This window comes from Diorhabda sublineata, chromosome 5 (assembly GCF_026230105.1).
Source record: "Diorhabda sublineata isolate icDioSubl1.1 chromosome 5, icDioSubl1.1, whole genome shotgun sequence".
Taxonomy (NCBI): Eukaryota; Metazoa; Arthropoda; class Insecta; order Coleoptera; family Chrysomelidae; genus Diorhabda; species Diorhabda sublineata.
The window spans coordinates 14,560,653-14,573,396 of NC_079478.1; the positions used below are offsets into that span (position 1 = coordinate 14,560,653).

At 33.2% G+C, this 12,744-nt stretch overlaps 1 protein-coding gene across 1 annotated transcript in view; it reads left to right on the plus strand.

Annotated features, from left to right (window-relative positions):
* LOC130444646 (uncharacterized) overlaps nucleotides 1-12,744 on the plus strand; it is a 35,114-nt gene that overhangs the window by 8,372 nt on the left and 13,998 nt on the right. Inside the window, exon 2 of the mRNA XM_056779898.1 lies at nucleotides 972-3,633. Coding sequence (XP_056635876.1) covers nucleotides 972-3,633 — 2,662 coding nt within the window. The remainder of the gene's footprint in view (nucleotides 1-971; nucleotides 3,634-12,744) is intronic.

Sequence of the window (12,744 nt, forward strand, 5' to 3'; positions counted from 1 at the left end):
TTGAAGATGATTTCATGCAAATGCTGGCCGTGGCTCCGGTTTAGATAGCCTATGCGCAAGGTCCAATTTTAGTACACTCTTACCAACACATCGGCCGGTATTTCACGAATAAGTGCTTCAATATTGGCTTCCAGTGCGTCAATCATTGCTGGTTTATCCCTGTAGAAATTAGCCTTAGCATGGCAAGAAATAGTCCAAAAGCGTTAAATAGCACGATCTAGGCTGTCAATTAACGGGCCCCCAACGTGAGATGAACTGTTCACCGAAGGCGGCTCTCAATTTGGCCATTGTTTCTCGGGTCGTGTTGAATGTGGCACCTTCTTGATGAAACCACATGTCAGGCATGTCCAATTCTTCCATTTTGGGCAAAAATTCGTCAATCATCACACGGTAACGCTCGCCATTCACAGTAACGTTCCGTCCATCTTCGCTTTTGAAAAAGTTCCACCGGCCCATAGCCCACAACAAACATTGACTTTTTCGGGATGCATTGATAGCTCTTGTAATGCTTCTGGCTTGTCTTCACTCCAGATGCGGCAATTTTGCAGTATCCAGGATTTAAATTCTATGTACTTCTGATGTACTTCGTTAGCATTTTTCCGCTCGAATGTATGCCTATCTGTAAATAAACCAACACAAAAAACAAGTAGCCATCTATTTCTATGATTTAGTGGCTGTCTCTACAAAATGCTAGCCTGAGATAGCCAACGTGAAAAATAAAATTCACTGCATGCTTTGAAAGGAATTTAAAGGTCAGATTTATCAAATGAATTTCGGACTTACCTACTATTTTTAAATCTTCACTAAGTTTATTTATTCACAGTTGTTAGTATACTAAAAAGACTAATTAACTTTGCAATGATAACATAATATTCTCATTTCATGATGTGATAGAAAACACACAAAAATGTTAGTTGCCGGTCCCGATCTCTAGTTTAAAAACATTTAACAATATATTCGCTTTTTTTCAGAAAAGAAGCTACCGCGGGTACCAATCAAAACCTACAAGTGGGAAGACGTTAAAAGATCTAGAAGACGAGGTGGTTACCCTTGGACACATTTATACAAAGAGCCCTATAAAGAAAATTTGGACCCGGAACAATTCACAATGGAAGGAATGCGTAAAGCTAAAAGTACTTCCACAATGGGTAAATCGGAAGATATGGATATTTCTGAAGTCTCTACATTCGATAACCAATCCTCTTATATGATAGAAGGAATAGGAATAACTAATACAGAGATAAAAGATCCCCAAAATCATTCCATTAAAACTAGTTGTAGCTCGTTAATAGTTGATGAAGAACAATGTGATGTTAGTGATGCAAAAGAAACCGATGGTATAACAAAAACCAATTATGCAAAACATGAGGAGAAAGATGAAAAATCAAACCCTGTAGTAGAAAAAGTTTCCTTAAGCCCTGGAATGTTTTTCCTGCATTCGGAAGAAAGCTTGGACAACATAAGTCAGTACTTGGATAAAGATGAGCGCGGACCATCAGTAAAGTTGAACAAAGATGACAAAAAAATTTCACAGGAAGAAGAAGAAGAAGAAGAAGGTCCTAGCAGAAAACGAAAATTATCTTTAGAAAGTAGTCGTAGTAAAATAAGTTTTGGGAAACAAGCAATTTTGCAAAAATTGAAAAACACAAAAGAAAAAATGAAAATACCAAAAATAAGCTTTCCTACTAAAATTAAAAAAAATAACAAAAAACAAAAACAATCGCCTCAACCAGAATTGAAAAAGTCTGCTGAAAAACATTCAGTTTTTTCACCACAAAATTCTAGACCCGTTTATATTCATATTCCTCTGAAACCACCACCTGGAGAAATAGATCAATTTCAAAGAGAAAGCGAAGCTAGAACCGTAAGGAAACCTAATAGTTTCAAAGATTTAGTAAGGAATTTGAAACAACTTCAAGAAAATAAAATTGAGCATGAATCACCTCCGTCAATTGAAGAATTGAAAGAAGAAGAAGAACTGTGCGAAAAAGATGAAAGTAGTGAGGTGATTGAACGCGAGAATATAACTCCAATACCAGATAAAGAAGACGAAGTTCCAATTCCAAAAATAGATCCTCAAGACAAAAGTACACCAGCGAATGTCGAAACCATTCAAATAATAGAATTAACAGAAGAAGTCTCAGAAAATGAACACACAACAAGTGACAAACTTCAGATAACTGAATTAAATATAGTTGATGAAAAAATGAAAACAGAAGATGTATTAGATGAAACTGATGAAAAAGTGGAAACTAACGAGGAAGATGAGTTCGAAATTATCGAAGAAAAGTATACGGATGAAGTTGCAGTTGATAATAGTGATGAGATTCCTACAAGTTCAACCCCCGAGACTGATTTATTCGATAAATTATTCGAGGTATCAGCATCTAGGCCAAGAACAGACTCTGAAATAGTAGGGAGAAAAACACGATCAAAGTCTGCGGAGCCGGAACGCAAAAGGAAGCTCTCTCTAGAGAGTAGTTATAGTAGAAAAAGTTTATCTAAATTAGGAATCTTGAAAAAACTAAGAGATGCAAAAGATAAGATTAAAGATAAATTTACTAGAGCTAGTTCCAAAAAAGATGTTAAAGTTGAGGAACCGGTTAAAATTGAACAAAAACAGAAGAATTTGAAGCCTCAGAAGGAAGTAAAACCAGTATACATTCACATTCCTTTAAAACCACCCGATGGTAATACAGATGAATTTTCTCAACTAGAAAATGAATCAAGATCAGAAATACAACGAACTGAAACCACATCTAGCACACCAGATAGTCCGGATAAACTTCGGGGAGATGTCCAATTCATAATTTTAACAGCTCCTTCCGATGATGAGGTATTAGATTATAACAGTTCGGATGTTCCGGAAACACCATCATCAGAAAATAAAGTTTTTTTTCCTAGTAAAGTTCACGAACTTAAGGAAATCGCTAAAGGTGCTGTTGATCAAATAACAGGTTCAACAACAAAATTGGCCCCAGTCACGGAAGAAACCTCTAGTCCAAAGAATTCTATCGAAAATATTTCAAATGCAATAAGGGAGGAAGAGAAATTATTCAAAAAGATAGAAAAAAGTTGTGTAGAGGATATTATAAAACAAGTTGTAGAAAAAGAAAAACTTGTTGATAAAAATTCAGAACGTGTAACTGTTGACGAAGAAGATGGATTGAATGAAAGTAAGTTAAAAGAGGTTTCAGAGGAAGATTCAGATAATAAAATTGTAGATGAATCAGTTGAAATGAAAATAACCGAAGAAAGTAAACCAGCGATAATAGATACTGGTGTACAGAATGTAGAGAATATGAAGATCATTTCTATGGAATCTGATGAAATTTTAGATTTGGAGGAAGCCGAGATAGATGACGATGACGATGAAAAAAAAGGAGAAGAACTAAAATCTGTATTGAAAAGTCCTAGCTCTCCCATCATGAAGAAGAGGGTTTCATTCAAGAGAAAAGTGAAGAGTAAAAACGGTAGTTATGAAGATATAAAAATACCAGAGACAGAAGAAAAGGAGAAGGAATTTGAGAAATTCCAATCAATGCCGACAGAAGAAGAAGATGTTTACATGGAGGAGAAAACAGTTAGAGATATCTCTAATGACGAAAAACGTAATAGATGGTCTAAAATAAGGTTAGTTATTTTGTTTATTGCTTAAAGTATGAGATATGAATGGGATCAATTTACATTGATAAGCAATATTTTATGTGTTTTTCAATGCCCCTATTTATTGATCAAACCTATTAATATGAATGTAAATGGAAATTACTGATTTATTCTTTCTTCGCTATTTTGGGCTTATATTTTTCACTTATGCCTATTCATGCTTTCTTCTTCTACCCTATCTTTATAATGTTTTTTAATTTATGTTCTATTTGTGTTTTGAAGGTGTTTCACCTATTTGCGTTATTTCATCAGATGAAACTTCTATTCTCTAATCGCGCTTAAAACAACAAACTAGAGCAAATCCCAATTAGAAGAAGTAGTTGTGAAAAACTTAAGCAAGTTATGCTCACTGATTTGTCAACGCGTCCATGGCTCATAATTAAAATAATATTATCTGATAAACAATTTTATTTTATTTTTTTCATACTGTTTATTACATTGAAACTGGTTTCCGCTACTTGATGTCAATGAACGACGAACTCCCTTATTCTGAAAATATCTTAGCTACATCTATTATTTTTACAAGGTTTTTCATTAAACAGAAAACAAACCGAACAAAATTTCTGGGTCGTAGATATGTAGGTAAATTTTCTATATATAAAAGTCCTGAAGGCTGCAGTTTTATAAATAGTTGGTGTTATACTGAGCTGAAAAAAAAATGGTCAGCCGCTTGGTGGACGAGGGACTAGTTTCGGCTGCTCCCTAATACGTAAAAAAAGTTATACTACTTTGGATAAAATTTAACTAAGTGATTGTTTTAATGATTGAAAATATGAAAATAACAATCATCTGCATGTGTTGCAATGAGAATAGTGTTAGCCTGCGTCAAAAGGTTTTCAAGCAATAGACGGTACCTTTCAGATTCCAGCTGACGCAGTTCTGCTACTTGCAAACTTAAATAATAAAAAACCATCTTGTCAAATCAAAGTGCTATAAGTGATATCCATAATCCAAAGGATTGAAAAGCTTGATGATGATGGTCTTGTCAAATTCTATTCGGCGCAAAGAGGGAGAATGATAAACTTAAGAAGAACCAAAAATACGGTTTTCAAATTTTTCACAAAGAGAAAATATTGTTTATTGTTCTTAATTTATATATGTTTAAAAATTTACACTGACCTGTATTTGTTAACAAAGTGTCAATTTTTTTCTATATAATTTTGAAGACGTTGTTACCAAAATTTCTTCGAAATCTCATGTGTGAGCGACGAGGGGTTGATCGTTGTCGTGAAGAAGTACCACTCCCTCTGTCAGTCATGCTCTCCGACGACACTGGATTGCTCACTAGTGCTCTGTCAATGTTTTACGATATCTGTTCGAGTTTATTGTTGCCCCAGGTTGCATTGAATCGATGTGGAATATTCCCAAAACACATTCATCATAACTTAATGTTTCTATTGAAGTTCTTTCGAATATGCCATGGGCAGCTTCAGGAATGCGCTCAACACACAGTTTATGGACTTTAACCTTTCGATCTTTGAGCCGCTCAATGTTGATCTTCTGGACAATCGCACTAGAAACTCCTTTATTCTTCACCATAAATTTCAGTCAATTGTCGATGAATAATCACGGGAAGTAACTTCCTTACATCGAAAAAAGTAATTACTGCTGGAGCCTCGTACTTGTAGGGGCAGTGACCAATACTTCTTTCTATGATGGCTGCCAAGCGAATACTAAGCAATGTAGCTAATCTTGGATGGGGGAACCACCACCCACAGCGCTGTTCCTCGTTGCTGTACCTCAATGGAAACCTTACCTTTGCTATAGTATAGGGTACGAAAAAAAAAATTGCTTGTGTTATTCAATTAGGAATTACACATATTTTTACAACACGAGTGGTTTCATTTATCCGAATTGGTAATAGCGATAACTCGGTAAAAAATACTACCACTATCATGAGAAAACACGCTATATAATTAATTTCTTTTAGCACGGTAATTATAATTATTAGTATTATTACTACAGTTGTTAAAGATGTTCCTCACTCATCATATTATAGCATAGTATTTTCTGTAGTACTTGTACTTGTAATCTTATCAACATTGTAAATAGTACAATAATTATTCTTGTTAAACATTTCTACATTGTTCCTTTTTCGTTCTAGTTAATGTTATTTATGTTGTCTTCGACCTAACCTTCGGCAGCAGCGCTTGATTTTCATACTCATAGTTTTGTTGCTCACGAAATGTATGACCCGTATAAAGTTCAAGATTTTTCAGTTTTAGAAACATACAAGGTCATATTGCATATATTACTTGGCACAAATAAATATTCAAATTATCTTGTTCTATTTGACCATCCCCAACTCTATAATAAAAAGCTGGTATAAAATCGCTGCTCTTATCCCAAGAGCTCGATAAATCGATAGATCTGGCAGGAAATTCTATTATGTGGTTTTTTCATCTTCCATGTAAAGCTTCATCTGAGGAAGCTCGATTTCAATTTCAAACGACTGCAACCTGCAAACTGTGGAGTAATGATACGTCCTGCAAATACCTGATAAATTTATTCAAAAGATCTGACTTATTTGAAAAAACTTTTATTGAACATTTTTTCAGTAAACGTAACAAAAATCGCAAGACTGTTAGCATGTAAATCACTGTGTATATGAATCAAATAATTATGTATATGAACATAGAAGTTCAAGGTTATGAACGATATCACTTTTCTAATCCTTCTCTGATGTATAGTCATTGGATCTCCTCCTCTGTTACATAGTAATTGTAGTATAATCCTCTAAAATCTTATACAGGAAATAGTACAAATGAATGATTTTCAACTATACACAAGGCAACGATACAACATAGTAGTTTATGAAGGGGATTTGACAATATCTCAGAAGTTTGATAAATCTTACATTCCTTTAACCTAAACATCCACATTTTATCGACATATCTACAATACACATTTTTATCGTTCATGACTCAATTAAACTGAGGCTGTTCAAAAATTTTGTTGTTGAAGAAATGGATATTGAGCAAACTTTAACTTCAAGTTTATATTAGGAAACGAAAGATTCCGAAACAGAACTGAGCTTAGTTCTTGAAAATTCTCTTCATCTGTTAACTTTCCTTGAGGTCGATGTTAATCGTCAAAATCAATATGTTTGTTACTATCCGTTATGATGCTAACTGATAGAGGTAATTGATCTTCCTCGAATAATTTAAAAATATATTCTTCTCCTGATTTGCAAGTGTGTCACGGTCTCACTGGTTTATGTTTTACTCAAATTGTCAGATTATTGAAATGGTAACATTTTAATTATTTACTTTAATTTGATGGGCTGACTGCCTTTAACGTGTTATTCTTCATGAATACATTTTTGGGTACAAAATTCTTATTTTCGCGTAGAAAAGTACAAAAAAAAACAGAAGAAATAATAATTGCATGATGTTAAGTTGGAGCTCTGTCATTAGTGGTATTATGGTAAAAAGAACAACAGCAAATGATAAAACTAACACATGACTCAATAAGTCGTGTGGCTAACTAAAAAAAAAAAAAAACACATTTTTCCACAAAAATCGATTTTATTCATTGATGTAATTGCCTTCAAGAGCATTACTATCATTCCAACGCTTCTCTAATTTCTCGATGCCGTGCTTGTAAAAGGATTTGTTTTTTGCATCAAAATAGGTTTCAATTTCAACAATTGCTTTTACATTTGAGCTGAATTTCTAGCCGGTGAGCCTTTTGATATCGGCGAATAGCCAGTAGTCACTGGGAACCAGATCTGGACTATACGGTGGGCGAGGATGCAATTTGAAGTTGGCCGTTAAGAGCTTCGTTATTTTCCTTAATATCGACGATAAATACCGGGTTAACAGAAAAATATTAATAAATAAAAGCAGTACACACGTTAAAAAGAATAAAAGTTTTAGTTTAACAGCAGCAAGTTTATGAATCAACCTTCTGCTACCCCAAATATTAAGTTGGTCACAGAATGATTACAAAATTTTATTGAATCAAGGTTTTTAATGGCTACTTTACGTACATTATTTTTTTTTGTAGCAAATTTTAATCAATTTTTGTTTAAAATTTCATATGATTAAATTTTAATCGACTAATATAGATTGATGTGATAAATAACTGTGTATAAAACAAGTTAACATACCTACCATCTTTAACCAGAAAAAAGAGTGTTACGTAACAAATAGGAAGACATACCTAATTTATATATAACTTTAAAAATAGAGGAAGCTGCATGCTACCGCTGTAAGATACCACTGCGAGAATGTCAACAAAAACAAGCATTTAATTACAGCAATAGAATAATAATATTTTTCAAGATCTCCGTTTTGGCAAATTATCAAATCTTCAACACATCCGAAAGGAACATAAACTAAAACGAAAAATTATTTTGCGTTGCGATCCAGGCCAAAAAACCAAAATAAAATCGGAAAAAAACGTAAACCGTCGGAACTTATCGCTATTCTAATTCTAACAATAGACATAGACTTAAATTAACTAGTGGTTAAAAGATACTAGAGCTAGTCGCTTTGGCGGGCATTTAAAAACTGCCAAAAATGTGATTAAAAAATCGCGGAAAAAATATGGAATCTGAACGGGTACTCGTCGGCTATAAACGTAAAGAAAAATCAATAAAAAATCAAAGATCCGTGTCGGAAGGTGGAAGGCTTCCTTCAAAAAAGCGCAACGTTTCGAGAGAGCCGTCCTCAGAATCTTCAGTGAAATCATTGGACGTACGATGTGCCTGTCAATATTTCCAAAGCGATGCATTGATCGCGGCCAAGATGGCCAACAAATTAGCGAATGGAGCTAATGTTGAAAATAAAGTGAACTCGGTGGGAACTGCTGGTCGACCAATAGTTAGATTCAGTGCCAATACCGTGCGGTATGTGAGTTATTTATAAAGGACAGAAATTATTTGAATATACAATATTCATATTTATGAATAGAAGACATTAATGGATATAATTTTCTTTAACATAAGTAGAAGAAAGTTAATCCAATGCTTGATTTGGTGTATGGAATATCTGGCAAAGAGTACAAATAAAGTTTCTTAATATTTAAAGCTAGTGGGACAAGGAAAAAATTAGTTATTTATGGAACAAGTGAGTAAAGTAATACTTTTTTTCACGAGTAGGGTTTGACCAATTTCTACGAGTGAATAAAAGTTTACTCTCCAGTTTCATACAAAATTTTTTCCAAGTCAGTAGACTTAAAAAAAATTCGACAAAACTTTTTATTTTCTCATAGTAATATTAAATGTACAACTGCGAGCATTGGTACTTGAATTGGCAACATTTAATGAGTTCAAAGAAATAACATCGTCTATAGTTGTATTAGTACTTATTGGATTGTTAGTAGGATCGTGAACTTTTATAATGTTGCTTGAAGTCGAACTAGTTGTTTCCGTTCAAATTTTCACTGCGGAATCCATTTTGTTTTTTATTGAGTCGTCTACGTAACCCTCCGAACTGTGTTGGATTTCCACCCACCGTGCTTCTTTAGTTGAATTATATCACCACTGGAATTCACTAATAGAGTCGCCGAAGAGCGTCGAAATGTATGTCCAGTGTAGTTTTTTGGATTAGGTAAATTCAAATATGACGCGATAAGCGATGGAATTTTTGAAAAGGTATTAATATAACTTGAGTTTTGTATTTTCCATTTCTATACTGCAAAAAGAAATGATCTGTTTTGAAATTTGTGGGTCGTTGGTTTTTATATTTTTTATAAATGTTTACCAAGTTTAATCTATTGTCAGATATTTCACTAATAACAATAAATCGACGTTGAACATGAGTTTTTGTGTGATAATTAAAACAGTTCCGGTTTTATTAATATCGTTACACTTCATTTTATATAATTCCTCCCTCCACAGAGCTCCTGCGATTCCAAATATTAAAGCAACCTGAAAGATGTTACAAATAATATCTAAGCTTACTTTAAAATTTTTTGCTGTCATACCTCATGCATGAGATAATGATCATCTGGAGCTTGCAACAGAAACTTATTAATTTATTCACGGGCAAAGGTTTTAGATTTTTAGGTCTATAGCAAACTGATTTATTTTTCAAATGTGCAATGAGTTTCGAGTATTTACTAATGTCTACCTCGTCATTTACCATTAGGGTTCTTATTCAATTTTGAATGAGTCAACCAAAGTGTTGAAGATACATTTTGGATTTAGTTTCAAAGTAATCCAGTAACACTTTCTGTGAAGCTGTTTATGCCTTTTTTAGTACGCCACTTCACAAATTATATTCCTTTAAATACTGTTCCCTGGATTTCTCAGGGAGAAGATACATAGTCCCTGCAGTTCACGATTCAACAACATCTTCTGGTGTGCAGTTTAAACTTTCTTCACTATGTCTTTCCATCACTAATAATAATACTACACTCCTTTCAATTAGATACAAAACGGACATTAAGAAATAAAAGTGTGAGAGTTTATGAATGCAAATGAATGAAAAAAACTTTAATATTATAACAGACGTAGAAAAAATTACTTTAACCCTATTTTTGATAAATAATTGATGATAATATATGAATACAGTGACATATACTAATGTTCACATGCTCAATTGACTTTTGTGTGCTCACAAGTTCTTTCGAAGGGAATATAAAATATTATTGGGCCTCATATTCATGTCAAAGAATACGTAAAACAGCCAATCTTCAAAAGCTCTGTTTTTTATATTAAATCGGAATTATCTATATTATTTAAACAAAATTTGATATCAATGTTGATATTTTTCTCTTAAAATGACGTTCGCGTATTGAAACCATCTGGCATTTTTCTCATTTCTTTATTAAACTATATAGGAAAGGAACTGCAACTTAATTTAATTGTGGGTGTGTGCATTTTCAATCAAGAGAATATCTTTGGTATGATTAAGTACTACTTTTATCACATTTCTCATCTCACTTGATTTTCTTCTCATCTTAGTATGACAATAGCTTCAGTTGTTTGTTTTACAGTTCCATTTTTCGTATTCGAAAAAAAAATTTGAATTTGTTACTTGAAAAAAGATTAAAAAAATTAAATATTGATCAGAAAAGAACTGTGATTTTGATCCTCAACATTCTCATTATTTTATTACATTTATATTTATCATATTTTTATCAGATTTCCTTCAAACCATCGGCGACAAATTTCAACGTGATTCTAATCTGTTATTGAATAAATTAAATATTAACATCTGTACTTAAGAGAAAAGCTAGATTTAGGCCTTCACTTCCTAATAAATCCCCTACTAACCATTATTTATCGAATAACCAAAAATTCGATGTCTTCACTTTCTAATAAAGTAAACCTCCGAGTAAATCGAGTTATTTGCCAAATAAGTTATTAGACAGTCACAATTAAAGAGTTTAGTAGAAACTTTTGATAATAAACATCAAAAGTGGTTTGTTTGTTTATTATACTCTTATTTGATTACCTCCTTTTTGGAAATATTCGTCATACAAATAATTAAATATTTAAATTGGATGCTTTTCAAGATTTAGGGCCGGTTTCTTTACGTTCTAATAAAGTTCCAAATAATTATTAGCAATACAACTTGCTATAATTTTCAGACCAACACATATTTCTCCCACTTGCGACTACTTCAACATTAACATTAGAAAAACACGCAAAAAACACCATGTCGGGATCTCCCGCACGTGGATCATTTTCTAATGATCCCAGCGAAACAACTTAAAACCAATTCTCAATTCGAGACATTTTTCAAATCAACTTGAGTAGTAGCTCGATCTCTTCTACAGTAAAATTAATCAAGTCAATTGAAGTTAAAATTTTGAGTGAAGTTAACGAAGAATCTTGTGAAAAAGTGAATTGCTACCATAATTTGTATTCCTTATTCTCTCTTGTTATGTAAGTTATTGTCGATGTAACTTTAGGGAATTGCCATTGATTTCCACTGTCCTAGTGTTTTCAAAACTGTGCTGTTCCCACCTCTATTCACACAAATGGTTGGCGATGATCGACGAATTGAATAACCCGTTAATATTCAGGATTATTTAGAAACTTTCCAATTTATGTGCCTTTAGCAGCCAACATCTGATATGGAGTGAAAGATACTTGATACAAATTCACCTGACACCATAACGATTTAGATGTTTTTTGTCACAGGTATATTGACTAGTAGTCTTGTATATCTTCAATTGTTATGTAACTGGTTCATGCGGCAGGCTCCAATTAAACCCATTATTAATGCAACCTGTGAAAAACATTGAGAATTTTTTTTAAACGGTTTTTATGACTTACTTCGGTGAGAAAAAAAATCTGATGATAAAAAATTTAATCACGGCGCGTCAAAAGTCGTCTATAAGATCATGACAGGCAACGAATCAGGGATCTATGTGTATAAACCCGAAACTAAACAACAAGACAAGCCAAATCTAACAAAGCACGAAGCACTTCGGAGCAAATGGTCGTCTGTTTTTCGAAATAACTGAACATGTCGCCACCGGTTCATTAAAGCATCGTAGAATGGTCAATTCTGTAAACCAGCATTTGTTTGCCAGAAGTTTTTGAAAAAATCAAGGAAATCAATCAAATAGGAAAAATCATTCTCCATCAAGACAATGCGATCTTTTACTCATCAGTCCAAACCAACAACATTTTTGAACAGTTAAAGCATCGAGTTGATGGGTCATCCGACGTACAATCCTTGTTTGGCACCCAAAAATTTCTTTTTATCCCCATAGATCAAAAACAAACTGCGAATCAACGTTTTTCTACATCTTAAGAAGCGGTTGATACTTTCAAATTACATAGTTTGGAAATACCTCAAACTGAATGGAAATAATGCTTCGGAAATTGCAAAAGTGTATTGATATTAAATGAGAATATTTTGAAAATCAATAAAGCCAAATCCAATTATATTTCTCTATCCCAAAACTTAAATAGCAGCCCTCATAGAAAGATTTTTGTTCTGTAGTGCCATATGCACAATGGAAATGTTTTGTTTTCTCACTGAAATTTCGGGGTCTATGGTACGAGCTCAATCACCTTTTCTGATCTGCTTGAGAGATTCACTTCCCTCCATTATAATTAACTCGTTTAGCCCCAACCAACCTTTTTTTGTGCGAATTTTTCTTATGTTTTTA